General features: G+C 37.0%; 2 protein-coding genes across 2 annotated transcripts in view; one reads left to right on the forward strand and one right to left on the reverse strand.

Moving 5' to 3' along the window:
• LOC150086991 (WD repeat-containing protein 18) overlaps nt 1–7828 on the forward strand; it is a 104572-nt gene extending 96744 nt beyond the window's left edge. Inside the window, exons 10-11 of the mRNA XM_090371731.1 lie at nt 968–1021; nt 7583–7828. Coding sequence (XP_090227857.1) covers nt 968–1021; nt 7583–7708 — 180 coding nt within the window. The 3' untranslated portion in view covers nt 7709–7828. The remainder of the gene's footprint in view (nt 1–967; nt 1022–7582) is intronic.
• Nucleotides 7829–9221: 1393 nt separating this feature from the next.
• LOC150086992 (uncharacterized) overlaps nt 9222–27097 on the reverse strand; it is a 99941-nt gene continuing 82065 nt past the window's right edge. The window contains exons 5-6 of the mRNA XM_090371732.1: nt 23807–23933; nt 9222–9412 (exon numbers count right to left, since the gene is read on the reverse strand). Of these exons, the coding sequence (XP_090227858.1) occupies nt 9289–9412; nt 23807–23933 (251 nt within the window). The 3' untranslated portion in view covers nt 9222–9288. The remainder of the gene's footprint in view (nt 9413–23806; nt 23934–27097) is intronic.

Raw genomic sequence — 27097 nt, forward strand, 5'->3', positions numbered from 1 at the left:
GCCAATTAGTTTTTTTCTTTTGTGTGCCTTCTCTACAGATAACTTACGAATTAATTTGGTCAACTCCAAACTCACAAAAATAAATTTTCCTCATTTATCCCTTCTGAACTTTCAAGCTCACACTCATTATACAGATGCATTTTTGAATTTTATGACAAATGATTGTCACTAATATAAGTGCTCCTGTTGTCTGTGTAGGAGGATATATTTTGGTCAAAGGAAACTTTTTAAATGAAGATAAATTAAATTTCTTCAGATTAGCAGCTATCCACTGGAACTTATTAATTTCAATGCTCATATCCATGATCAACATTGAATTTTAAATCTGTCCCCCCCCCCCACACACACACACTGAAGTAAATTCAGGTTAAATGAGAAAAGTCAAGTCCTGTTTTGTTGGAACCTTGGGATATGTTTAAAGTTGGAAGTGATATGTTTAAAAATGCAGAAAAGGTAAAATTTTTACTTTCTTCAAACAGATACAATGCAGTCTAAACAACTTATTCTGTACATCACTCTTTACAGTCATTTTTTAATAGTGGTGCCCAATGTGTCTTGGGGAAGACTTTCTTGCATCATTCCTCACTCAGAAAATTTTTTGGCAATATTACAAGCATTATCTCAACTTGAGTGCAATAAATGTTTATACTCATGTAGGATTGCATCTGACAATTCCTTGTAAAGATATGAGAAATACAATTTTTGAGTAGCATATCTAAAGTAATTTCTTACTGCCAGACGAAAGCATTTTACTTTATATCATAATGAATAATGCTGGCTTTGTAAAAATATACACATTTTTAGTTATTTTATTGTCTGAAAATGTTTTTTTATTTTTTCATAAAAAGGTGAAGGAGAATTGTCACAATATTAATGCCTTAACTGATCAGGTTAGCATTTAAATTATATAGCATGTCAAAATATCTCAGATGAACTTATTGACTATATTTACTTATTTTTTTATCAGGCTAATAGAGAAGAATTTATAAATAGCAGTCTAATAGAAAGGATAATGTCAAAGGTAAGATTACCAAGTTTGTATATTAATTGAAGGCTCCAGTTTTAACCAGGCAGTAGGCGAAACATTACACTTTTGAATACTCATAGATATAACCTATAAATAAAATGTCTCGATTAAGGAAAGCTCATGTTTCCCATGGAGAATGATAGTGAGTTTTGATATTGCTAAGGTCATGGTTGGTTATGACAAGCAAGGGCTTGCTACCTTGGAGTTTATGGGACTAATTTCATTGAAGTTCGGTGTTCTGCAACAACCACATCTGCCATCTTGATGATGGAGGAACATCACCCCTCTGCTTATTGTAGGATTAAGCAGTTAAACCTATGTTTAGTCTCCTTGGCAACCCCCATCTCTTCCTTTTTCAGTACAATTGATGTCCACAGATGAAATGGCTTATTGGTAACTCTAGGAAGTATGCAGATCAGCTAGAGACTGGAGGGCATTGTTGAGGAGCTGGGTATAAGCTATGTCCAAAAATTTCATTTTAACTGAATATTCAAAAGATTTTTGATAGAATACTAGTTATTTGCTGTCTGATTCCTTTCACTTCAAAGGTGGTACTTGTGCATATGTCTGCTCTGAGAGACTTAGTAATTTGGAATCTCCTCTGGTTTAAAGTCTCTCTGCCCTATTCTTTCATCTGTTGCCTCTCCCAATTCACTTGTGACTCTGAAGTCCAAATTTCCTAGACAATTTTAACATTCACAACTCCAGCTGGATGAGATGATGAGGCTTTGCAATTACTAATGACCTTGAAGAGATTGTTTGTTTAGCTACCAGACAGTAGAGGTGAATGGAACTTGATCATTTCTGCACTTCTCCTTAATCTAAATAAATGTTCTAAATTGCAATTGGCTTACATCCAAAATCTCGCTTCTTGCCAGCATCCCACTTGTATTGATGGTCTTGGTAAACACCTCCTACAGAAGTTAGAAATCTTGATGGTATTTCTCCATGAGGCGCCTCCGTAGCCGGGTGGGAAGGAGCAGCAGTGCGTAGCACACGTTTCTTGATTAGACCGGGGTTTGAGCACATCACCACCAAATATGGAAAGGTCAGGGAATGACCACCGCATATTCCCGGAGCAATATGGCCTTAATTGCTAATGCTCCTAAAAACCAAATAACAACAAACATTTCTCCATGCTTAGAAACCAATTAACTGCCAACCTTCCATATGACCAAAGATTATTAGCATTGATCCACTGGCTTATTTTACCCATCTATGGAAAAGCTTGCCAAATCTCAAGCAGATGCTTCTGATTGTGTTTCCCAAGATTTAGAAACCTTGCCCTACACAAACAGCTTCAACTTCTTGAATATCCACTACCAGTTCCTTAATGGTGAATTCAAGGTAATTCTCCAATGGGATGAGTGATAACTTAGTTAATTTCAGTCCTGTCATCCCTCATAAAAAGCATTCTTCTACTCAGATTTCTGGACAAGATCACATATCTCTATTAGGAATACCCTGACTTCTAATCTCTCATAGCATAAGCACCTGAAATTCTCTGTTACTTTTCTTCTAAGCAGCTATTTACTCTACAAATCCACCCTGCCATGGAATATTGTTCCCACATCTCGGACAGTTAGGATAATTAATGGTCTGATTCTTAGTTTCTCCATGCTTGTCTCCTCTGTTCGCCTTTTTTATAGATACTTCCATAATATCCCCTCTCTCTTATTTCTTTGACTAGGTAGAGTTTGTTGTGCTGATACACAATACTACTTTGGCAAAAAAAAGTCATGTGAAGAAATGAGTCAGTTAATCTTGTCGGCATGCACGACTTTTTTTGCCAAAGTATTGTGTATCAGCACAACAAACTCTGCCTAGTCAAAGAAATAAGAGAGAGAGGGAATTATACAAGCCCATGGACGTATCTATAAAAAAAAAAGACATACAGAGGAGACAAGTGTAACTAGGATAAAACTTTGCTCATATCGACAGCTATCCAGCCAGCAGCTACTCTATTTATACAAGTTATTTCTAAGGCCCCCCCCCTCCCCGTTCACTTTTGAATTTAATCCAACTTATTTTTGTTCTGCAGGTAGTAGGGTTTCTCATGGCCTATCATCACATTCTAACTATTGTTGTTTCTGAGCAGGGAGTTTAAAAAATATATTTCTTCTAAATTATCAGGGTTTTTTTTTGTAGCTAAAGATGTCATTAGAAACTATTTTTAAACGTCTTGCCATTGTATTTTACTAATTGTTTGTTACTATTAGAAATAATGGCTTTTGTAACTCACCTGTAGTTGGAAAAAAAAAAGTCCATTTTAAACGTATTTTTGTCATTAAATAAAAGGCTGTGGCTGCCAAACAATGGTGTAACATCATTGGTAGTAGGCTTAAGATTATGCCTTTTGCTATACCTTGAATTTGGAGAGAGCCTCCAAAACATTGTGATGACTGCTACATCAAAGGTTCAGGAGTCTGCATTGTATCTAAACATGCCATCCTCTGTCACAGAGAGCATCTTCAGAATTGGGTTCAGCCATATCCAGTGCAGAACTGAAATCTACTGATCCTCTACATATGAAAAAAAGCCATGCCACTTATACACATTCCCTGTGCTGTTGTTCTGGTTGGAATCATTTCATAGCTTTCAACTGGGACTTCACTAGGTTCCCTTACTTTGCTCTGCCAGAATTAAGTTGCAACCTGGCACAGGGAGTCCACAGTTAAAGCAGAAATTTCGCTGATGTTTTCTCAGAAAAGGGTATTTCTGAATCAGGTTTCTTCAAAATTTGTTCACTGAAATTATAACAAAATGCTACTTTAGTGTGGTAAAACATCCACTCCTCTTATTACAGTCCCTTTGCAGCAGTAGTCAGCCATCATTCCAATGTCCTGATGAAGTAATCCATGCATGTTTTTCTCTTTTACTCATAGTTCCCAAAAATATCAGTCCCTCATCAGTTTGTAAATTTGAGAGTACAACAAAAATACCTTGTTTTAGCTTTTCTTGGGAATTTAGTAAAAATGTAGTCGAAGTAGAGATCTTCTTGAGGTAAAACTTCCACAGACCCAATTGGATGTGCAAGGACAGTCTACCAGTTGCAAGGCATGTTTGTGTAGTCAGATTGCTGTCCAAGTGACATGCCTATCACTTGAAAGTCAGCTAGTGGAATTTTCATTGTGGAGCAACACACCTTTGATGAGTCAATAGAAAAAGTCTCCAATGTGTATGATTCTAACTAATTCCTCAAAAATGTGCCCTGTGCTAGATGACCTGGTAAGATCATTGAGGGCTGGACTCAGTGTCTTCAGAAGCTTCACTTTCAGCATAAGTTGTGGGCATGGAACTAGCAGGTTATCTCCATGTAGGATACACAATGCTTTCTATCCCCCTACATTAACTAAGCAAAAGTCATCACACTGGTTAGTAGGCTTCTGCCAAATTGTATAGCCTTCTTTTTACCAATTTTGTAATATCTTTTCTTTACTTGATTACTACATAACTTCCACACCATAACTGCAAAAATAAAATAAGCTCTCAAGGTCAAGAAACAAATGATTGAAAGCAGTGGTGTAATCAGTACCTTTGTTACCATTAACAGTATTTTGTGGTCCAGTGTGTGCAAATATACCATATTAAAAGTTTTTTTTTTTCCTATCTGGGTGTGCCTGGACAGACTACTCAGTGGTTCATAATTAGCTGACATAGCAAAACATAAAACAATTGGAACCCCCCCCCTTAAAAATGTGAAAGCTAGTCTTGTACTCTTCTATAATTAGTATACACTGGTGTTCAAAGATAGTGCATCACCATATCGTAAGTATATGGCAATATTTCTTACAGGTAGGTGGTGACATAATATTGCATCAAGAGTTGCAGTCATTCCTTGCTTGTGTCTGGATGGCGAGTTAAGTGCAGTTGACGCCATGAAGAGAGTCTTGTAATCAGTCAACAGTGAGTAGATTTCTTTCCAAACTCGACAAACCAGGACCATTTTAAAGCTTCTTCGTTTGGGAAGAACATACAGGAGTGGTAGCCCCTCCTCACATGAAAACAGTTATTTTCTTGGATAAGAAGAAATTCAACCTGCATGGCTCTGATGGGAGACAAACGATTTGCCGTAGATATGGTGGTGCATTTCATATCGCGGAGTAGGTCACCTACAGTTTATAAAAGGTTTCATAAATCCAGTGGATACCTGGCTATATTGGAAGGCAGGAATTTGCCAAGTAATTGCATCTTTCAGGACAACTCTGCTCCTAGTCGTTGGGCAAAAAGTGTAAGTAGGCATTTCTGTAGTTACTTTAGCTTCGACAGTAATGTGTTTACATTTGTTACAGGTGAAAAAATGGTCCATTACAACTCTTAGCTGGCCAGGAAACAGCAGCACCTGAATCCTATAGAGAACCATTGGCATGGTGTTGAATCTGCAGTTGCCAGAACAAAACCTAAGACCCTTCATGGAACCATGAACTATCAGTTGATTATCTTCAGAAATTGATCTTGTCACTGCCTCAACAGTTCAACTAATATTACTTTGCACCTGGTGAACTTTTAATTTTCCATTTAAAATGATAAACTGAAGGCTTCTGATAACATTTCAGCCATAATTGTCGTATAAAAGTTTCAAATGCTCATTTTGGAAGTACCTGTCAAATATTACTTAGCTTTGCCTATATTTATATTTGTGATGCTAGTCATTAATGTAATGCACCATCGTGAAAAAAGGTTAGAAATGTGAAATTCCTAGGTGATGCACTTTCTTTGAACACCCGTGTAGAATTGGGTTTTTCTAACAGAATGTTCACTGATGTTAAAGCTATAATCAGATTTAAATGTAAGACTAATGTGCATTCTCTAGTACTAGGAAATTCCTTTGTAATCGAACATAAATAATGCTGTTTGTTAAATAACTGCACAACATAGCCCAGGCAGCCTTGTGCAGAGGTTAACTGTAGTTTTGAGATGCCTACTCCACTAGGAATGGAGCATATGTTAAATAGATGAAATACATTATTAGTACCTCAGCTTATAGAAAAGAAAAGGTTCAATTCATGATGCTAGCTGGAAGGTACCCACAATTTTTCATGGGTATAGGTTTTTTTTGTGAACTATTCTAACCTGGCCATTAAAATCAAGGAGAAGATTAGGACTGCATTGAACCAGTCTGCAAAGATGTGTAAATTTTAGCTTATTATACAGGGTGTCTCAAAAATGAAAAGTACAAACTAAAATAAGCAAAAAAAGTCCCGGTGAACATCGGGCTGTAAATGAACCATTTTCGAGATAATGTACATTTTCTGTTAAGATCTGCCACTGACTTTAGCAAAGGTGGTTTTATTAAACATAAGATAATACATTTTTGGTTACGAAAGGTGTTCAAAATTCCTTGCATCCATATGCAGCTTTGTAATCTTCTCTGCATTGAGTTGTGAATCCTCTCAGGCATTCCTGAAAGGCTCCTTCAACCCAACACTGCATTTCCTCAACTGTGTTAATGTCAGAAGTGTACACCAAGCTTTTTACATTAGCCCCAGATACAAAAATCCATAGGATTTAAGTCTGGTGATCTGGGAGGCTACATTGCAGGACCACCGTTGACCATACCAAGTCACAACTCGAACAAAATGTGCCGGTGCTGAAGTGGAACATCATCGAAGAGGTCTGGAAGAACGTTCTGCAGAAATTGAAGGTACAGGTCTCCTAGTAGTTCTACACAGTGAGAAACATTGCCGATTTTCATTGGACTGTCATGTACATGACAGTTATGAAAATTAAAAATACCATCAAGTAAACCCAGTCAGCGAAAAAAAAATGTTTAAAAATTGGGGGTTCAGGACACTGTTGTTGCATCCACTGGATGAAGTTCACTCTGAGAGGGTAGTCTGTATTGCTGAGACCTTGTAGGAGTACAGTAATTGGCAATATAAAATTCCCCACACACTCCTATGACTCAGTGCATACTCTTGCAGAGCAACCCTCCTTGTCGAAATCCCTGGATTTTGCTCTTCGTTCTAACACCCTTTCCTCAACATCAGGTGTTATGTTTCTGTGCCTTGCTCGTACTCGAAGGTGTTGATGTGTGCCTTCGATGGGGAAATGCCATTGGCTTTACCGTACATGTCTGCATACTCTTTGTTGCTGTAACCTCTTTCCATGTTGACTATCCTTTGACAAGTACTAATATGCCTGCTACATCTCAGAGCATTGAGAGAATGAGCAAACAAACAAGTCAGTGGTGTGGATCCCAACTAGAAATGTGTAATATCTCAAAAACGATTCACTTAAGGACCCATGTTTACTAGGCTTTTTTTGCGTATTGTAGTCTGTACAGTTCACTTTTGAAACACCCTGTACATGGCAATCAGTTAATAAATGAAAAAGGATGGCCACATTTTGTAATAGTGGTGAGACAAAGTGAATATGTAACTTGCCGTAACCATTGAATACCATGAAGTGGTGTTTACTGTTATAGACACTACTCAGTTTTGAAATTAAACAGGCTTAAAGAATAATTATCTGTGTCATCATGTTGCAGTAGATTTTTTTTTATCATATTTATAATTTTCTGTGAAACTAATGAGCTGAAATTATTTTATTTAGGATGATGGAAAATCAAAAGATGATTTAAAGGAGAATGTTGAAACACTGCAGCAAGTTAATCTCCAGTTATATGCATATTCAGTGAACTCTTTTCTTAGTGCCCTTCCAAGTCATGGAGCTCGATGATGAAAAGAAAGCTTATAAAGACTGTTGTTACTGATTGTGCAGTTTCTGGAAGTTAGACATTCTAGATTTTTATTTTTACTGTTTATTCATATGTATTATCAACGGACTTTGGTCTCTTATCTCTCAGAAAAGTGAGAGAAGGAATCCATGAAAAAAAATCATACATTACATTTTGTCCTCTCAAAGCATTATGGCAAGATTAGTCAGCAGCAACAGATGCTATGTGGAAATGGAAGTTGTTTGGCATCTGTAAAATGTCACATAATTCATAATATATTGAAATAAAAACAGAATAGTGGTGGCTGAAAGACACTCCAACTGAAGCTGCCATTATATTCAAAGTTTTTCATAATCATTGTTGTGGGGGAGGGGAACAAAATTATTTCCAGGAATGTAGATGTGCTCATGCTATATTTAAGTCCTAATAATAAAAGAATGTAAGAACTTGTTCCATTATGTCTTTTCCTAGAAAAATTTCACTCGTGTACCTCATTTAATTTTCACACAGGTGTTCATTCTAATACCAATTATGACAGCAAAGCAAAATATTATATTTTGGGGCTCTATGGCCAATGATGATTGCAGGCTTATTGTCTCAAAATGACCATACAGTGCAATGCTGCTTCAGTACTTGTACATCATCTGGTCTTTACATTCCTTTTCAGTATGCACATCTGTTGTTAATAATGTAGGATGAAATGTCCTTTTAACCAGTGTTTACAAATATTCATGAAATATAATTTTAAGCACTTGAGACAATTTACATACCTTTTCCTGATAGTAATGTGAAAAGGGATCCTTAGGTCAAACTCTCTTTTTTCCTCTCTAATAAGCTTTCCCACCCACTACTCTTTAGAATGGATCCCTTGAATTAATCATTTTATAGTCAACCAATTTGTCCCTGTACTGGGACAAATTGGTTGACTTTGAAGTTGTGGGCATGGGGTCTGTTCAAAAAGTATCTAGAGCATACTTATTGAGGCTTGGAGACACTATTTCAAAGGAAATAGTGTACCTGGCCCAATAATTACACTCTTGAATGTCATATTTGGTGGGGGCGTTGCTGGACTTGATATATTCTGTGCTTGACCAAAAAAATATGTATACAAGCAATCATTTGACTTCCACTGCTCTGGTTGTTTTCTTCAAAGTCATCTTAGCACTTTTAATTGTTTTGTACCTCTGGAACATATCTGTGGTGGATGAGATGGCATTCATTGTGCTGTGCTTTTTTGGGGGGAAAAGGATCATATCCATAAATTCACATTTCAAAGTGGAATTTTAACATGTCTTCATTGGCTGATGATAGCACGATCCAGGTACTTTTTTGAACAGACCTTTTTATAAGAAATAAATTTATTACCAGTGTTTTGTGTGTTTAATTTGAAAGTTGCACAGATATATATATATATATATATATAAAAAAAAGGGTAAAATGCTTTAATTGCCATCTGCTCTCTTTTACTCCCTTCCACGCTCATATATATATATCCAAAAATAGTGTGAGTATGGCTACATTCAAATGAATATTTATTATCAGTTATGATTGTTTTGCAGTGGTAGAATTTATCCCATTGTCCTCAAGGATAAATTGAATTTTGAGATTGTCTTTCCCTGTATACTTCAGTTTGCCTGTTTACATTGTTGTTGACATAATGGATAGAGGCTACGGGATACTGAGGCTGAATCTTCAGTTTTTTCCACCTGTATATAAAATATTAAAAAAAATTCAGTAAATAAACTATTCTATTTGGTGTCAGTTAAACCTGTATTGAAAAAACCTTACATAAGGAGAGGTATTAAAATTAACTTACTTTTCTTTTATCCCTTCACTGATAGTTCAGGTTGACAGTTTGAATAAATTCAAAGGTCAACTGGATGACCCATATGAGGAGGGAAGCAAATAATTTGTATTTTCTTATCTACTTTCTTTTTTTGGCCAGTGCAACAAAAGTCTGTGGCTTCCTTGCATTACATGGCTTTTTCTTTGATGGGACTTCATACTGCCCCAAATCCAGAAACAATCAAATATTTTCCAGAATGGAAAATATTTAATTGTTTCACATTAACTTTCTGACTGCCTCTGTTCAATTTACATCAAAGTACCTTTTTCCCCAGGTTTACATTCTATGCATACTAGATAACATTTGTGATGGACTTCAAAGCCACTGAATGACAGCTCAGTGTAATATGGAGTGCATTCAGTTTATTTGCAAAGTAAGGGTTCTCTGAACCTAGACCTTAGTAATTTTACATAAGGGAGATAGATTTTCTCAGCCTGCACAATGGAGAAACTATTCTTCACAAATGAAGTTTGTGGTGATTTGGTTGTTTCTTGGCACATATCACTTACTGTGTTGGCTGAAAAAAAAAAATTATGCCTGAGATAAGGTAACTATAAGGTTGATATCAAATCCATACCCCTTGAATGGAATCCTAATAAGAAAGCCTTTAAAAATTCCTCTCTGTACTGTTGTGAAGACCAAAGTGGAAATGATAGTTTTGATGGTATAACAGGTTGTGCTTATTCTGGAAAATGTTTCCTAAATTGAAAAAAAATTGCATTCATCCTACCAGATCCAGTTAGTCATATGGTGCAAGGAAGTCCCAGGAAAAAAAAAAAAAAAAAACTCCCTCTGCAACCACCCAAGATATGAGAAAACTTTCTATAATCCAGTCTAAACCTCTTTCCCTGTTATTTATAACCATGAAAATTTGACTATCCTCTCAGAGCCCTGGTTGTCAAGCTCTGTAGCCATAAGTAATCACCTAAGGTATACTGTGGTTGATTCAAGATTTTTTTTTTTTTTTTTTTTTTTGGCAGATGTAGAATAAAGTTAGCTTCTTTAGAGTGATTCTGAAGTATGACCTGATTACTAGATATTCACTTGGGAATTCAACAACATATATAAGGGGCATCCAACCTTTTTAGGCTAAACTGCTGAAGGTTGTGGGCCACAAGATCAGTTCCTTGCCACTAATTTTACCTTTTTTTGAAGAACAGATCTACCATAGAAATCACCTGTGGGTCTATTCTCTCATTTCTGAACCATATTTAGAAAAGGCGTGTTGTGATGTGATCTCTCTGACATAAGTATAGGAGTGCTTCCAGTTTTAATGCAGCAACTTATTAACCTTTTCAAATAATCCATCCGGTTCATACCACCATCCCCAACTAGTAGCAGACAGTGCAAGAATCAGAAGAGAATATTGCACCTATTGTCCAGTTTAATCAAGTTAATGTAAGTAGAACATTACATTTCAGTCATGTTTGAAATTTTTTTCTCCCTGTGATTAATGGAAGCAAATATAGTTATTTCCCCATTAAACTTTGTTTCTCTTCAATTACTCTCTTTCCACAATAATATAACGTAACCTACGAATTGTTTGTAAAGAAAAAAAAAAATTGCAGTATTTTTTATTTGTCTGATTTTAATGAAATAAAAAAATGGCTTGACAAATTTTTTTAAAAAGCCCAAATGTAAAATTTCATGGAAATCTGTCCACTGGCAGTTTTACTTTAACATTGGTTAGACTCAAATAAGAAAAAAAACAACTCAGTCCAGCCTTACATGTTTCTCACTTGTGAAAGATTTAAAAATATCCATCCCACCCAGAATGATCTGACATCTTGATAAAACCATTCATCCTGCTCCAAGATTGTCTACAGAAACTTGCACTGTGATTTACAAATGCTAAATGAGCCTCTTCTTCTTTGTGAGGCACAGAAGTTGTGAAATTGTCATCTAACAGCACAAAGTTTACCATCACTTCTCTCAAAAAAAGAGCACCCCTTTATCGATGACCTAAAAAATGTGCAACTTGTGAAATGTTTGTGGGACTCCCTGTAACAGGACATGATTTAGCCAAGGAGGATGGCTTTGTGGGTGCAAAGAGTGTCAAGAAATTAGGCACCGACTCAGCATTCTGATAGGCTCTTATGAGAGTTTGAAGGGTCAGGTAGATGCCCTTGAAGGTATTAAAATGGGGGCCCATCAAGCTCTCAGCTGCTCAATTCAACGCCAGAGCTCACTCTTGTGTATCAGGCAGCACAGCGACAATCTCCAAGGCAGAATGCACTGGTTCCACAGGAGTTAGTTATTGCCGGTGACTCTATTCTACGGGTAATATATTGTGTAAAAAGGATAGGTGGAATAGGACCGGGTATGTCTGCCAGGGGCAGAAGTTGATATAGAACAAATATCATCTTTTAGGGACACAAAGGGTGATATTGTTGTACACATTGCCACTAATGACATTAAGAGTAGATCTCTTGATTTTTAAGGAGTTCTTATGTGCTGTAATGTAATAACTAGATCGTATGTATAGCTTAGCTTAATTTTCAGCACTCACCTATTTTTCTTTATTTAATTTAATTAAGCAACCATAGAATGGAAGGTGCACTTTCCTTTCTTAGAAAAATTTTTATAGCCCATAACTTAGTTTTTAAACCATAATCCCTGTAAATTATTAGAATCCTATAACCACTATGAATGTGGTAAAACTCTCCACCAGCTAAGCGGATTACTATGAGGTGAGTGCTGAAAATTAAGCTAAGCTATACATACGATCAAGTAGAAGATCTGCAGATTTACTTAACAAGTATAGGTCAATGCTGAAAGAAAAGTCATGAGTTGGGGTTAAAATTGAAAGTGTCTGCAATTCTGCCCAGACTCGATAGGAGGGAGTATTAGATGAGAGCCTTGTCAATCAGTTTGGCCCTGGGGTAGAATTTTACTCACTGTAGTCTTCGCTTGTTAACAGGAATGGGATACATTTAAATAGAAGGGCTGCAAGAGTGTTTGCTAATGCTATCAAGGCAGCATTAGATGGGTTGGAAAACTGTTAGCTTTGGGGACGATTCACAATTGAAAGTAGCCGCAGGCAGAGGCGAAAGTGATTCTTGCACTGCTTCTATTAGAATGAGCAGTGGCCTGGAGGATCATCATGAAAAAATTAAATACATGGGCTGGGTTAGAGTGACTAAGAATAGGTGCATGTACACCAATGCTAGAAGTATAGCAAATTAATTAATTGTGCTGGTCAAGACATCAGAGATATTAGGAATGGAGAATTGGAATTCGGAGAATACAATGTAGGGAGGAAGGGTTTTATAACTTCTATAGAAGTTTGATATAGTACGTAGAGACTGTTAATTTAGCAGTTAGTTTTTCCAACCGAAGACAAAGGCATGTGTTCTAAGACTGATATCACTAAACAGTTCAAAACTTAGAGAAATCTGCTGCACCAAGTATGACCAAAGCATTAAGATCTTCAAATGGATGGTTCCAGAAATTTGAGACTTGTCATGGACTATCTTTCATAAAAAAAAGTAGAATCATTTAAAAGAAAAATATATGCCCATAAACACATTTTTAGTGCTAACAAAACCGAACTTGCTACTGGATAAAACACTTACATTTAAAGGAGAGAAATGTAGTGCCAGAAAAAAAAAAAGCAAAGCAACTGGTTATGGTTATTTTATTAGCAGCAAACATGTCTGGCACAGAGAAGCTTTCTCTCTAAAGTATCTGGGTTTTTCCAGTGATTAAAAGGTTTCAATGGACCAGACTTAGATCACAAGATGAGCAGGAAGAATAGAAAAATTTTGCAATTTGAGGATGGACAGAGTATTTTAAGAAAACTATCAAAGAATGCTATTAAACAAAACTATTGTCGCAGCATGGGATGAGGTTGAAGAAAAAGTGATTGCCAACTGTTTCAAACATGTTGGATTTGTTGCCTACAATGAAGTTTCCTTCTTATTAACTATAAAGAAATTTTTGAAGATGTACATAATCACCTAACTTAGAAATATGAATGCAAGAAGTCTCATTGAAGGACACTTATGTTGTTTTAAGCACAGTCAAGCTGAATGCTATCATACACCTTCATAATTCTTTTAAAAAAGTCTTCTGCCAATGAAATAGTGCATTTAGGCAGATTACTTTATAAAGTCTGAACCAATTCAAGCCTTAATACTTGTGCAAATACATACCCTGAAATTGCAACTGTTTTTCTCATTCCCCTATATAAAAATAATTATGTTCATTTAACTGCACATACCTCCCAAAGTAATATTCAATAGTAGGTGAATGCAGTGCATATTTCAGGCTGTGATTTAAACAATTGTATACAGTTTGCTCATTTCTTTTTGGAGTTTAATGATAAGCGGGTAGAGTTTCAATTTATGCATTTAGTTTTTCAAACTGCACTGACTTTGTTTTTGTATAAAAGAATTGAGAACATTGTTTCTGTGCATCTGAAAACAAAAATAGAAAGTTTGTAGCACGTCATGTTTTCATGTTCCTTTTTTCCAAAAATTGTGAATTTTTACTTTTTAGCATTAGCAGAGGCATATGATGAAGGAAACAAGCTCATGCAGCATCAGCCAAAAAAAAAAAAAAATAAATAAATAAAAAATAACCATTTCCACTTCACCCCTCTGTTCGTTCAAAATACCTGTCCAGCTGAGCCTTAAACTTATTTAGGCTATCAACTTCCATGACAAGGGATGGAAGTCTATTCCACCAACCGACCACCAGCTGGCTAAAGGCAAATTTCCTCACGTCTATCCTACATCTGTCTTTTCTCAATTTGAATTTATGCCCTCGCAGGTGATTATTCTGAGGAAGAATCCCATCAGCACTGAGCATGCTCAAACCATTCAAGGCTTTATACACCTCTATCAGATCACCTCGCTGGTGCCTAGTCTCCAGACACTGTAATTTGCAAAACTTAAGCCTTTCTTCGTAAGAGCACCCCTTTGTTCCATTAACTAATCTTGTTGCCCTTCTCTGTACTCGTTCCAGCAGCTCTACATCCTTCTTGAAATGAGGCCTCCAGACCTGTATACAGTACTCTAGGTGTGGTCTGACCATTGCCTTATACAAGGGAATAATCACCTCCTTATCCCTGCTAGAAAAATTCCTATATATCATTGACAATACACCATGAGCTACTCTTGCAGCCCGTCTGCACTGCTCAGAAAACTTCATATCTGCCTGCACAACCACCCCCAGGTCCCTTTCATTCTCTACCACTGTCAGTGTAGTACCACAGAGTTGATACGTTGCTCTGGGGTTGCTGTTTCCCATATGTAGTACTTTACATTTGTCAATGTTAAACTTCATTTGCCACCTCTCAGCCCATCTGCTCAACCTTTCCAGATTCTGTTGCAGTAGCATAGTGTCAGTAGTGTCCTTGACAACCCTGCCAACCTTCGTATCGTCTGCAAACTTGGACATTAAGCTTGATATACCATAATCAATATCATTTATAAATACAGAAAACAATAATGGACCCAATACTGAACCCTGAGGGACTCCACTAATAACATTAGTCCACGATGAGCAGTGTCCATTGATTACCACTCTCTGTCTTCTCCTCCTCAACCACCCCTTTATCCATAGCAGCAATTTGCTTCCAATGCCACACTGCTCCAATTTGTGCAGCAATCTTCCATGTGCAACAGTATCAAAAGCCTTTCTAAGATCCAAGTATATAATATCAAAGTTATTCCCTGCATCCAGTTCTTTTGTGACTGCATCATAGTATCCAATCAAATTGGTCAGGCAAGACTTCCCCTTAACAAAACCATGCTGTGTCTGAGTTATAACTGAAGTGTTGTCTAGATGATCCTGTAGTGCTTCTTTAACCAGTGCCTCCATTAATTTTCCAGGAACAGGAGTTAAACTAACAGGTCTATAATTACTTGTGTCACCCTTTGATGCCTCCTTTAATATAACTGGATAGATCCCATCCACCCCAGGTGCCTTTCTTGTATTTATCTTCAACAATTTCTCCTCCACTTTACTCTCAGTTATTACAAGATTCCCCTCGCTGAATAACTCCTCATGTGTGAATGTCGATGCAAAATATTCATTCAGTTTGTTAGCTACCTGAGCAGGATCATCAACAGTTGACCCATCGATATCAAGTGGACCAATCTGATTCATCCCCTTCCTTCTAGAGTTTACATAAGTAATGAACTCTTTGCTGTTTTTCTTTGCATCCCTTACCAAGGATTTCTCGTAATCTGCCTTCGCCTGCCTAACCTCCTTTGTAACTTGTTTACAGATCAACTTGTATCTATCATAGGCTTCTGTGTCACGTGTTAATTTGTATGTATCCCATGCATTTTTCTTCTCTGCCATATGTCTCATTAGTTCATCTGACATCCACTTAGGCCTAAACCTTGAACAATATTTCTTAGTTGGTATGTAAAGCCTAGTAGCTTCCAAGATAAGTTCTTTGAATGCTTCCCATTTTGAATTTGCTGTTGGTAACATCATCAGTTAGTCCCACTGTATAGAATTTAAATACTGTCTCAGTCCATCGTAGTCACCTTTATGAAAGAAATAACCCTTCCCTTTACCCCTAATGGTAGTTACCTCTTTGAGTAAATCCCACTTCAGCACACTGTGATCACTGCCACCTAGTGGTTCATTTACCTGCAGATTCTTAATGCATGAAGAATCACTACTGATAATCAAATCAAGAGTATAACTCCCTCTAGTTGCCTCCCGAACATGCTGATGTAGAAAACAATCATCCAATAAATCCACAAAAGCCTTGCTAGTGTGTGAGTGACCAGCCCCCAAATTCCAGTCAATATCTGGGAAATTAAAATCCCCCATTATAAGACTCTGATTTACTGTCCCACTCTATTTCCCTGTACAGTTTCTTATTATACTCATCAGAGTCATTAGGCCTATAGCCTAATTGCTGGACATTACTGTCCAGCAATGTCGGCTGGCTTCACTTCCTTGGATTTTATGTATTTCTTACTAATAGCATAACCCCTCCTTCCTTCCTACCCTGTCTATCCTTTCTGTAGACATTGTACTCCCCAAATTCCAGTTCTGCATTCCTTATATCTGTGTGACACCACGTCTCTGAAATCCCCACAATATCTGCCTTTGATGTTTTGAGCAATACCTCAAATTCATCAAATTTATTTACTAAACTCCTAGCATTGGTGTACACACAAGTATACATGCACCTGTTCTTTTTCTTAGCTACCCTAACCCAACCTATGTGTCTATTTGTACCCCAATGATTCCCAGCAGTCTCTGAAATATCCTGCATCTTATTTTCTAGGCTGCGGCTCATTCCAATAGAAGCAGTGCAAGAATCACTTTCACCTCTGCCAGTGGCTACTGTTAATCTATTAGTCCTTGTATCCCCCCAGTCTAGCAGTTTTCCGACCCACCTAACACTGCCTCGATAGCATCAGCAAACATCCTTTCTATTTAAGTGTATCCCATCCCTGTAGAAGCAGTCTCTCCTGTTAACAAGTACAGACCAGGCTGAATTATCCAAATGCACTTGACTACTTTTCTTGTAAATTAATTGCTTGAAATAGAAATGACGACCAGTAAACATTCCAGACGGATAAACCTATTTGGATTTAAGTAAGCAATTAACCCACAAAAGTGGAGGCAAAAACAGGAAATCGTACTACGTAGTTATTTTTTCCTATTATGAGCAGAATGGTCCTCCCTTACCAGAAACCAACAATAGTCAACCATCATCCTTGATACCTCTGGTGGAATCATTCCCCCTGCGAATGTAGTAAGTTAGAATTGTTCCCCTTCATCCAGGTTTACATAGCATGTTATACAGCACATATGCACTGTCCACCCACATGACAACAAAATAAAAAGCTTGTTTCTCCTTGTCTGTGATTGATCGACGTTGTGTCTTCACTGCAAATTGTCCACAAGCATAGCAAAAACTGTTTGGTGAATTAACACACACATGGTGTTTTCACAAGACCACAACCTACCACCAGATCTTACACATTGAAACTAACTCCAAAAATGTACATTTAAGGGCTAAAGACAACTTGTAAAAAAATTCTTTCACAGAGGCACCTGGAAATATAGTAGGGTCCAAACATGCTACTGCATAAGGATTATAGCAGTTTAACTCATAGCGGCCACTCCTCAGGGCTATAAAACTAAAAAGAGGTATTATTGTACCATTAAACAACACAGATGTCTCTTGTGTTACAGTTGGATGATTTCATTGATTTTGAAGCTATTTTACATTTTTCTAAAAAATGTGATACAAACTTTTTACTGCCATATTTGTAATCAGCACATACAAATTAACAAAAAATTCTTACTTTCATCCACATTAGCAAAACCTTGTTGACCAGTGTAATCAGCACAAGGCAACAAATGTGTAATTTTAATGGCCTGTCAAATCAAGTTATTTTATGTTGAACACACCTAAAAAAAAAATTGCAAAACACAAGGTACTGTTTTACTTCACAGCCAAAGTGGAATAATGAACCACTTGCTTCATAGAGAATATGATTGATAAAACATATTCAGAAAAATGAATATGCTCCTTCCAAGCAGAATCATGTATATACAGGGTGGTCCAAAAGTAATGCTTTTTTTTTTAATACTTGAAATGTATATTTCAGATTACCCTAAATGAACATGGATTATTGTTTAACAAAGAGGGGCAGTAGTTAAACATTATTACCAAAACAGCAATAATGGAGCTCAAAGTTCAAAGTCGTAATATCATAAGACTGGTCAGAAAATTTGAAGAAACTGAAAGCGTAAATGATGCTAAAAAAAAATCAGGAAGGCCAGTTTCAGCAACAACAGAAAAGTCAGATGATTTAAGGCAATTATCAGTGCAAACTCCTGAAAAATCCATTCGATGTCAATCTGCTGTTGGGTATTAGGAAAAGTAGTGTTCATTGACTCTTAAATAAGAACAAGATGAAGCCTTACATTCCTCAGGTGCTACAAAGTTTGCATGATGATGATCAAGATAGACAGTTGGAATTTTGTGAAGATGAGGACTTTCCTGATAAATGATGGTCAGATGAAGCAACCTTCAAACTGAACGGGCATATCAATCATCATAATTGTGTGTGTATTTATCTGATGTAAACTCCCATGTTATTTTGGAAAAAGATCTTAACCTACCAGGAATCATGGTCTGGGCAGCCATGGGACTGATAGGCCCAATATTCTTTGATAAGATTATTAATCAGGATAATTATTTGCAGATGTTACAAACTGAATTTTGGCCTAGAGTTCGTGATCAAAATAATATTTTTTTCCAACAGGACTGTGCTCCACCCTATTATGGGGTTATTTATTATTATTAGCCATATGGTGCAAGGAAGCCTGAGGCTGCACTGGCCAAAAAAAATTTTTTCCCTATTACCCTGAGAAAGAGAGAAAAAAGTAGAAAGGAATCACCAAGAAAGAGAAGAATGATGATATCCAGCTCAGGACCCTAGGTGTGCCAAGCCCATACTCACCAGATGTGAGCCCCTCGGGGTAAATTTAACCATTCCCCCTAAGGAATGGTTAAATCTCAATTTCACAGAGTGGCTACCACAATCATTGGATCCATCCCCTCTTGGCCTCTGTCCATGAGGTTTAAGGAAAGGCCTTGTCTACAAGATGAAACCACAAATATGCCAAAGTTGATAGGCTTGTAAGAGCGTTGTAGCAAGGCCTGAAGCTTGTATTGAAAAATGGGGGGGGGTAACATTTTGAACATTAGATGACAGCATTTGAATTTCATTAATAGGGGAAATTGTTAAAAATTTATAAGAAAAACTATCGAGAATTTGTAAAATAAATAGAAATTAATAATGACCATATGGTGCAAGAAAGCCAAAGGCTTATGCTCCACCATCCAAAAAGTAATATAATAAGAAAAGGAAATAGACAACCTATGCATTCCCCTCCTCCCTTGCGTGACCTTTGAAGCTGAACGAACTCTCAGCCTCTACCACCCATGTAGGTAATTTATAACTTGCTGGCTAAAAAAAAAACTCGTCCCCACCTCCCATAACTTGAATTTATGACCCCTAGTTCTAGAATCATTTATAACTGTGAAAATTTCATCCTCATTCCTTTTGCCTCTCAGAGCCTTAAACACCTCAGTCAAGTCTCATTTAAGGTGCCTAGTTTCCAAGCTGTGCAAATGTTCTGTTTGTTTAGATAAGTCCAGGTAGGGTTTAAACAAGCTGTTTAGAAGTTACCTACCAGTTTATCTTTGTCGTTGTAAGCCATGGTGTCGGTGTGGGTGGTCACTGTCTTTAGGAATTCACTGAATGCCGTGCGTTGTTTGTCTGCTGCGAAGTTGCTTAGTAGCCAGTCTCCTCTGAAGTTGGTGTATTTGGCTGGTCTTCGGTATGTCAACAGTTTTCTGCCGGAGTAGTCACGGAGGTTGATCATCTTGGGTGGTTATGCGAGAAAATTAGGAGTCGTGGTAGATGTGGAAGGGGGCGAGTCTAATAAACGTTGTAGTTCCTGTGAGAGCCATATCCTCTGGATCATTAGGTTTTGTGTTGATAATCTGACAAGTGAGATGGTAGGTGACAACGAGGCGTTTGAGTTTTGCAGAGCTGCTAGCATCGAGAGAGAGAGATCCCAACTTTGCACTGTCACCGATTATGTGACCGAGGAGAATGGGGCGATATGTGCTGAAGGTCGTTTGGTTTCCTGAGTTGACGATGTGTGGCACTTCCCATGTTTGGACGTGGTGAATCCATGCTGGTTCGAAATGATTGTGGAGTATCGGTCTGAACAATCTGGGGCGAAATCGGCAGTATCTGCGTCGTCGATTGTTTCTGTACTTTGTAAGGAGGCAACGTCTGAATTGTAGTCTTCTGCATAAAGCCATCCTTTTATATTCACGTGAATAACACTGAATCTGTGGTTAAAAGCATTGTCAGTCGGCAGGTCGAAGTTGGAAATGAGTATGATGTTTCCTCGTAGCCTGTAGGTACTATCGGTCTGATGTTTGTGCTGGATGGCTGTCGGTTTACGGTCACATAAACGAAGTAAAGTAGATCTGTGGGTTGTGAAGTAATCTGGAGGGCAATCTGGGGCAAGTATGATTCTGTGGTCGTTATCCAAGTGTGTGAACTCGAACCTGTCGGTCGAACACGGTGCCAGGAAGGTCTCCTTGCCAAGTTCTGTGGTAAGAAGGTAATTTTCAATAAGGGTTGTCTTTCCAACGCCAGTATTGCCGTACTGATATGTTTTTCTGCTTGTGAAAGGCAGTGATGGTTGTTCGTACCCAGTTGACATGCAGGTCAGGAAGTGTTCGTGGAGGTTCTGGATGAGCATCGAATTGTTGAATCTCGGACCACAGATTGTGCAGGTAGCGATGTTCCTGCACAAAAGGATCTTGGTAATAGAAGTGTTTGCTGTTCTTAGCCCAGTTGTAGCTACGGTAGTTGAAACACCTTCAAAGTCTTTCTTCATATAGACACCCTTTTGCCGATCTCACCAGGCAAGTTACTCATCTTTGGACCCTTTCAAGAAGCTCTGTCTTTTTTAGGTGTGGTCTCCATACTTGAACACAGTGTTCCAAGTGTGGTCTAACAATAGCCTTATAATGGTATTATGAAGTCCTTATCTCTGTTAGCAAATGTTCGATAAATCATTGATACGACACCATGGGCTTTCCTTGCAAACTGTCTACGATGTTCGGAGAACTTCATCTGACCGTATCATAACTCCCAAGTCTCTTTCTTCCACTACTGACTCTAGTTCAACACCACCAAGTGTATAAGTTATTTTGGGGTTACTGTTCCCTAGGTGTAAGACCTTGCACTTTGCTGGATTAAAGCAAAGCTGCTGCTACTTTTCTGACCATCCCTGAAGTCTATCTAGGTCACTCTTAAGAAGCTCTGCTTGGTAGTGATCATTAACTACTCTACCAATCTTTACATATCCTCTATCCCCTCGGTTAAGAAAATCAAAAACAAGTGGTCTCTGGGGAATCCTACTTCTTACAAAAACCCAATCTGAGGAATAACCATTTATCACAACCCTCTGTCCCGAAGCCATCCAAGGATTTTCCCTGTGATTTGAACCTGTTCCAGCTTATAAAGTAACTGCCCATATGGGACGGAGTTAAATGCTTTTCTGAAGTTGAAATTATTCCCTAAATCCACCTTGCGAGTGACCCTGTCAAAATAGCTAACCAGATTTGTTAAACATGATTTTCTCTTTTCAAAAAAAAAAAATGCTGCATATCCTTCAGAATTTCTTGAACATTGTCTCCATGATTTTGCCACTACACTCTTAGAACCGCCTTTATTGGAGATAACATTGCTACTTTTCTGATCCAATGGAATCTCTCCTCAGTCCAGTATGTTCTCATAATTAGTATCAATGGTTCAATGCACTCACTTGCCACCTTCCTTAAAATTATGGGGTATATGAAATCAACCCCCAGGAGCCTTATTAGCCTGTAGGCTCGAAAGTTTTTTCATTAATCATGTGAAATTTCGATATCATTCATTACATATTTTTTTACTCCCTCCCCATAATTTCTCATCGATATAAAGGATTTTTCTTCTGCAAAGTAACTTGAGTTCATCTGCAACATCAGCTGGGTTTTCTAATACTATCCCATCCATTACATAAGGGTGTTAAAGTTCCTTATCCCCACTCTTTGCCAGCCTAATCTTTTCTGTGACACTATTACAGGCTTCAGTACTTTTTATTGCTCCGTAACTTTTCCAGCTCAAATAATCTGGCAAGTTCATTATTCATCAAACTTTGAATCTGCCTCACGGAGTATTTTTTTTAATGGTATGCTAGGGTGCTTTGCCCCTGCTTGCCCACCCAGCACATGCTTTTCTACATGAAAGACGCACCTGTTGAAATGCACTGATCAATATTTAATCCCTAAATGACCTGTGCGTTTGTAGTGACGTAATTGCCTCGCCCACTTGTTCCATGTGACCTGCACCCTCTTCTCCCATTGGCTACCCCACCCCCACTCTCAAGGCGGAATAAATATCACTATTTGATTATTTACCTTATTTACATAGGTCACTTAGGAAAAGGCTTTTTGTTTCGGGTTCCATAATGCATGAGGAATATTGTTGCATCTGAAAGAGCAGGACTAAACTATTACAAATATACGAACTATATCGGGTTTCTTCACCAGCTGACATTACAATGGAACATGAAATGATGCCATAACGTTCACCAACTTCGTGCACAAGGTTGATTTTAATGTGACGAATGTTGGCATGTGTCCCATGTATGCACTCTACATTGTCAACAGCAAGTGTCTGATTCTGCCTGGTAACTATTTTTATGTTCCTTCCATGTAACGTTCACTAATGTAGATATGATTGTAAATATTTGCATTATAATGCACTGATAGAAATCTAATTAGGAAATAAACTATGTAATTATTTACCTACGCATTTGTAGTGTCGTAATTGCACTGCCCTCTTCTCCCATTGGCTCGAATAAATATCACTAGGAGGAAAACTTTTTTAATGTATAGAGAGGTATGCATTCAAGGCTTCTGTGATTAATGTTTTAAAAGGTATGCCATAATTCAATCGTATTCGCTCTGTGATATATCTACCCAGTTAATTAGATAGTACGAATCAGAGCTGTACTACTCAATATGTTCTATGTTGATAATAATAATATTAGTAAAATAACAAGAGTAGTTTACCTCAATATAGTACATAGCACACTTCCGTATTATACCCTCCAGAAATTAAAACGAAAAAAAACCGACAACTTACCGGTACATTAGAGTAAAAAATATAAATAATCAGTTTAAAACAATTAAAAGAATTTAACGAAAATATTCAAAACGATTTTCCTTCCTGAAGCTGACAACGCTTTTCGACCGTATGTCGTGATCACAGGAATGAAAATTACTGAATCGGGTTAAACCTGATCCTTAAATAATAGAGATTATTTGTCTTCGCGCATGCATGTAAAGGTCCACGCATCGGAGATCAAATATGGCCGCCGAACATTAACAGAATTCTTGTGTAATTTAATTTCAACGGTTTCTGCAATTAATAGTCGCATATAATTACGTTGAACGTTAAGTATTTTGGCCTCGTTAATGGCATGAAAGGCTAATTCTGACGCTGCTGAACGAGAAGCACGAACTGAGGCTTCATGTTGATTTACACGAATATTAAGAGAAAATCAGGTCGAACCTTGGCAAGACTCGTCTTACCAAGGTAAAAGTTTCTACTTATTGGGATACTCAGAAAACTTATTTTAATAAACAAAGACTGATTTAGCAGCTAGGAATAAGCAAAATACTTACGTCATAAAAATCACATAAACGAGGATGATAGAGAGGAACACTCCTATTGTAGAAGCAATAACTATCAGTGCAAGTGCCCAGTTCTGCAAGCCATGTTTACTATGAACATGTTTAGGTGCTGGACTACCTGGTAATAATGAACAGAATATTAGTCACTTTTGATACTGTTGACTGCTTCCTACACTAGCACAAGTATCTTCAGAATGAATTGTTATCAAAGTCTGAAATTTTTAACAAATGCAAGTCATAAAATAATTTAGAAAATTAGACTTATCAGTGAAATCATTGGGTGGGGGGGGGAGACTGCCATATAGACCATTTACCAAGACTGCACAAAATTTGCCCAGGGGCTCACATCATCATTCTTCTCTTTCTCTCTCTCTCAGGGTAATTCAGAAATTTTTTTTTGGCTGGTGCAGCATAAGCCTCAGGCTTCCTTGCACCATATGGCTATTAATAATAATAATAATAAATTCTTAGAAATAAGTTGTACTACTTATCGCTGTAGAATTTTATGTGTGTAAATTCTTTTAGTATCAAATAAATTTCCATTTATTCTCAGTACAGCCAGATAATTGGTACCACATGGGCTCATATATATGTATATTTAAGTTCATTGGTCTTAGTCACCTAATGTAAATACATTCAGATTCTTAACTGCATATACAATTTAGTTTCTGAAAGGACCATTTTAATGTTTACAATACAATTAAAATTTTAATGGGTATTGGTAGGTCACTGCAACCACAGAATGAAGTAGCAGTGACCCTCCCCCCAGGTAAGTATTGGAAAAAAAATATTATTTCACTTTATTTAAAGACTGGTTAAAAATTCGAAATAAACTGAAGCTGAATTTTCATTCCAACCTTGTGCATGTCATTTCATTCCAACCTTGTTGTTTCAAATTGTTAAGAGCACATATAGATTATAACAAGAAATCTGAGTTGCTGTACAAAGCATAGTTTATGTTAAAACTATAAAAGATCTAGTCACAAGCACATATTCATTTAAAGGCCAGGGTAATGGTGTTAAGAGGGATTATAGAAATAAGTGGTTAAGTTTTCAGGGAATTTTATTCAGTATTAAAAGATAATGTTTGTGAATAAATTCTAGAGCTGCAATTACTTTAATGTTAAAAAAAAAAAACCCTGCTTTTTTTGTGTGTGTTCCCACAACAACTTCAAGAGAGGGCAGAATGTTGTTCCACGTGCTCTCAATGAGAGGTCTAGAGCTTATCGATGTTGGACACAGTAGCATTAATCTCAATGCTCCTGACTAAGGGATGGTAGTTAAAAGGGTCTTTCAATTTACCAAGCGTCCGCCCATAAAAATTCCTCTGGCTTCACAACCTTCACAGTGATAATCATCATTTTTGTTCCTGTAATTTTCTTCTAGCTTCCCAACCCTAAATGAATTCATGCTCCTGGAAAAGCATAGGATTGAACTGAGTAGGTATGTAAAAAAAAAAAAAAATCTTATCTGAATTAAAGATATTAAAATAGAGTCATGCTGAAATTGGCACATACAGCAGACTCTCAATTTACCGGGACACTTCAAGACTCCAAATTAAAAAAAAAATCAACTATAAATCATAAAATTCAAGTAATAACTAGAATAGGTATAAACAGATGTTTTGCAAGTCGTAAATAAGTGACAAGAAACACCATTATAAATCGTCATTGGGAGATTAGTGTACCTATTATCTTTAGTTTAGTAAGTCATTTCGATTGTTGTGTTTCGTCGCACCGCAAAAGGACAAATTTTGTTTCGTTATTTATGTCAGGGATGTCACTTTTTTTCTTTGTTTAGAAATCGCAAAAATCATGGGCAAACGCAAGAGTTGTGCTTTTCAATAAAACAAAAACTTGAAATTATTCAAAAAGGTTTGAAAACGGTGTATCCGTTAAATCTCTAATGAACCATTATAATGTTGGTGACCAAACCATACGTGACACTGTAAAAAAATAAAGGCATTGTATTGGACATGCAAGTAGTGCGTGGCAAGTTTCTTTTTCAGTTTTTATCTATCGCCATACTTTTTACGTAGGTTGCTGAACATTTTTCGATACAGTAAGTTCAAGACTTACGTTACGTTAGACAGAATACGAAAAGCGGCGAAGGGATCGGCACCAATGAAGTCAACTATAATAACCAAGGCTACGAAACACACATCAGTTTTTACAGTAACGTGTGTTTTCTTTTCTTCTGGGCCACTCCAACTACTTTACCACTGTCCCCAGACAATTTAATTGAACTAATTAAAAATATATAACTATTTTTCTTCATTCTTCTGAGGATATTATGTGATTTTTGTAATTTTGGCATATCAGGGATATAGTAGCAATATTATATTAGTCATTCCTGAGTTCATAAAACTCGACTTACGTAAGAAGTCCTGTAACGTATGTCGGGGACTTACTGGGAAATTGAGAGTTTACTGTACTTAATTTTTAACCTGCCTATGAGAAGAATCAGCATGAATCCTTTTATAAAAAAAAAAAAAAAAAATTTTTCTTTTTGCCAATATTTCTCATGTTTACTAAACCTTTTACTTCATTGATTTTGGTAATTTCTGATCTCTTGTTTGATACACCAAATTGTTGCAAGATGTTAAATCAAAATTTCTGGTTCCAATAAAATCAGAATTACTGCATCAGACGAGGGTTCCATAAAAATCATATTTTAAACTGACATGTAATACTGTTTCACGTCTGAACTCCTCAAGATACAAAAATGAAACCAGATAATTCCTCTGCTAAATAGCAAATAATTTGCTACTGAATTTTTCAAATAATTAAAATTTAATAATCGAGTCAAAGTGAAGAAAACCGAGAAACACATTTCTGAATTGCCAACTGAAATGGCACTGCCAAAAGATTATTTACAATCAACACCCACAGGAACACCATATAAATTCATCTGCCAAGCTCATCACATCACTAATGAGGTCATTTATTAAAAAATGGATCATGCTCCTTAGACAGTGGTCACACAACAGTTTTAGTAGAAGCTGTAAAGTTAGCCTCACAACTACTATATTCTCCAAATCATATAACCCCCTATCACTCTGTAATATGTAGTAGAAACTAACACCAAAGTAACATCACAAGGTACCAACCAACTAGTACAAGTGGCTTTAAGAGCCAGTTGGATGGGTTAATTTTTTCTGAACCTGCATCATGGCAATTTCATCACTGGCTAAAGCTCAAACAGTGCTCCAAGACTCATTAATTTCTGGTCAATGAAGCCAAATATCTACATAACAGCAATTGAATGTTATCCATGGGGAAT

This window comes from Mastigoproctus giganteus, chromosome 4 (genome assembly GCF_048544385.1).
Source record: "Mastigoproctus giganteus isolate SK-2022 chromosome 4, ASM4854438v1, whole genome shotgun sequence".
NCBI classification, from domain to species: Eukaryota; Metazoa; Arthropoda; class Arachnida; order Uropygi; family Thelyphonidae; genus Mastigoproctus; species Mastigoproctus giganteus.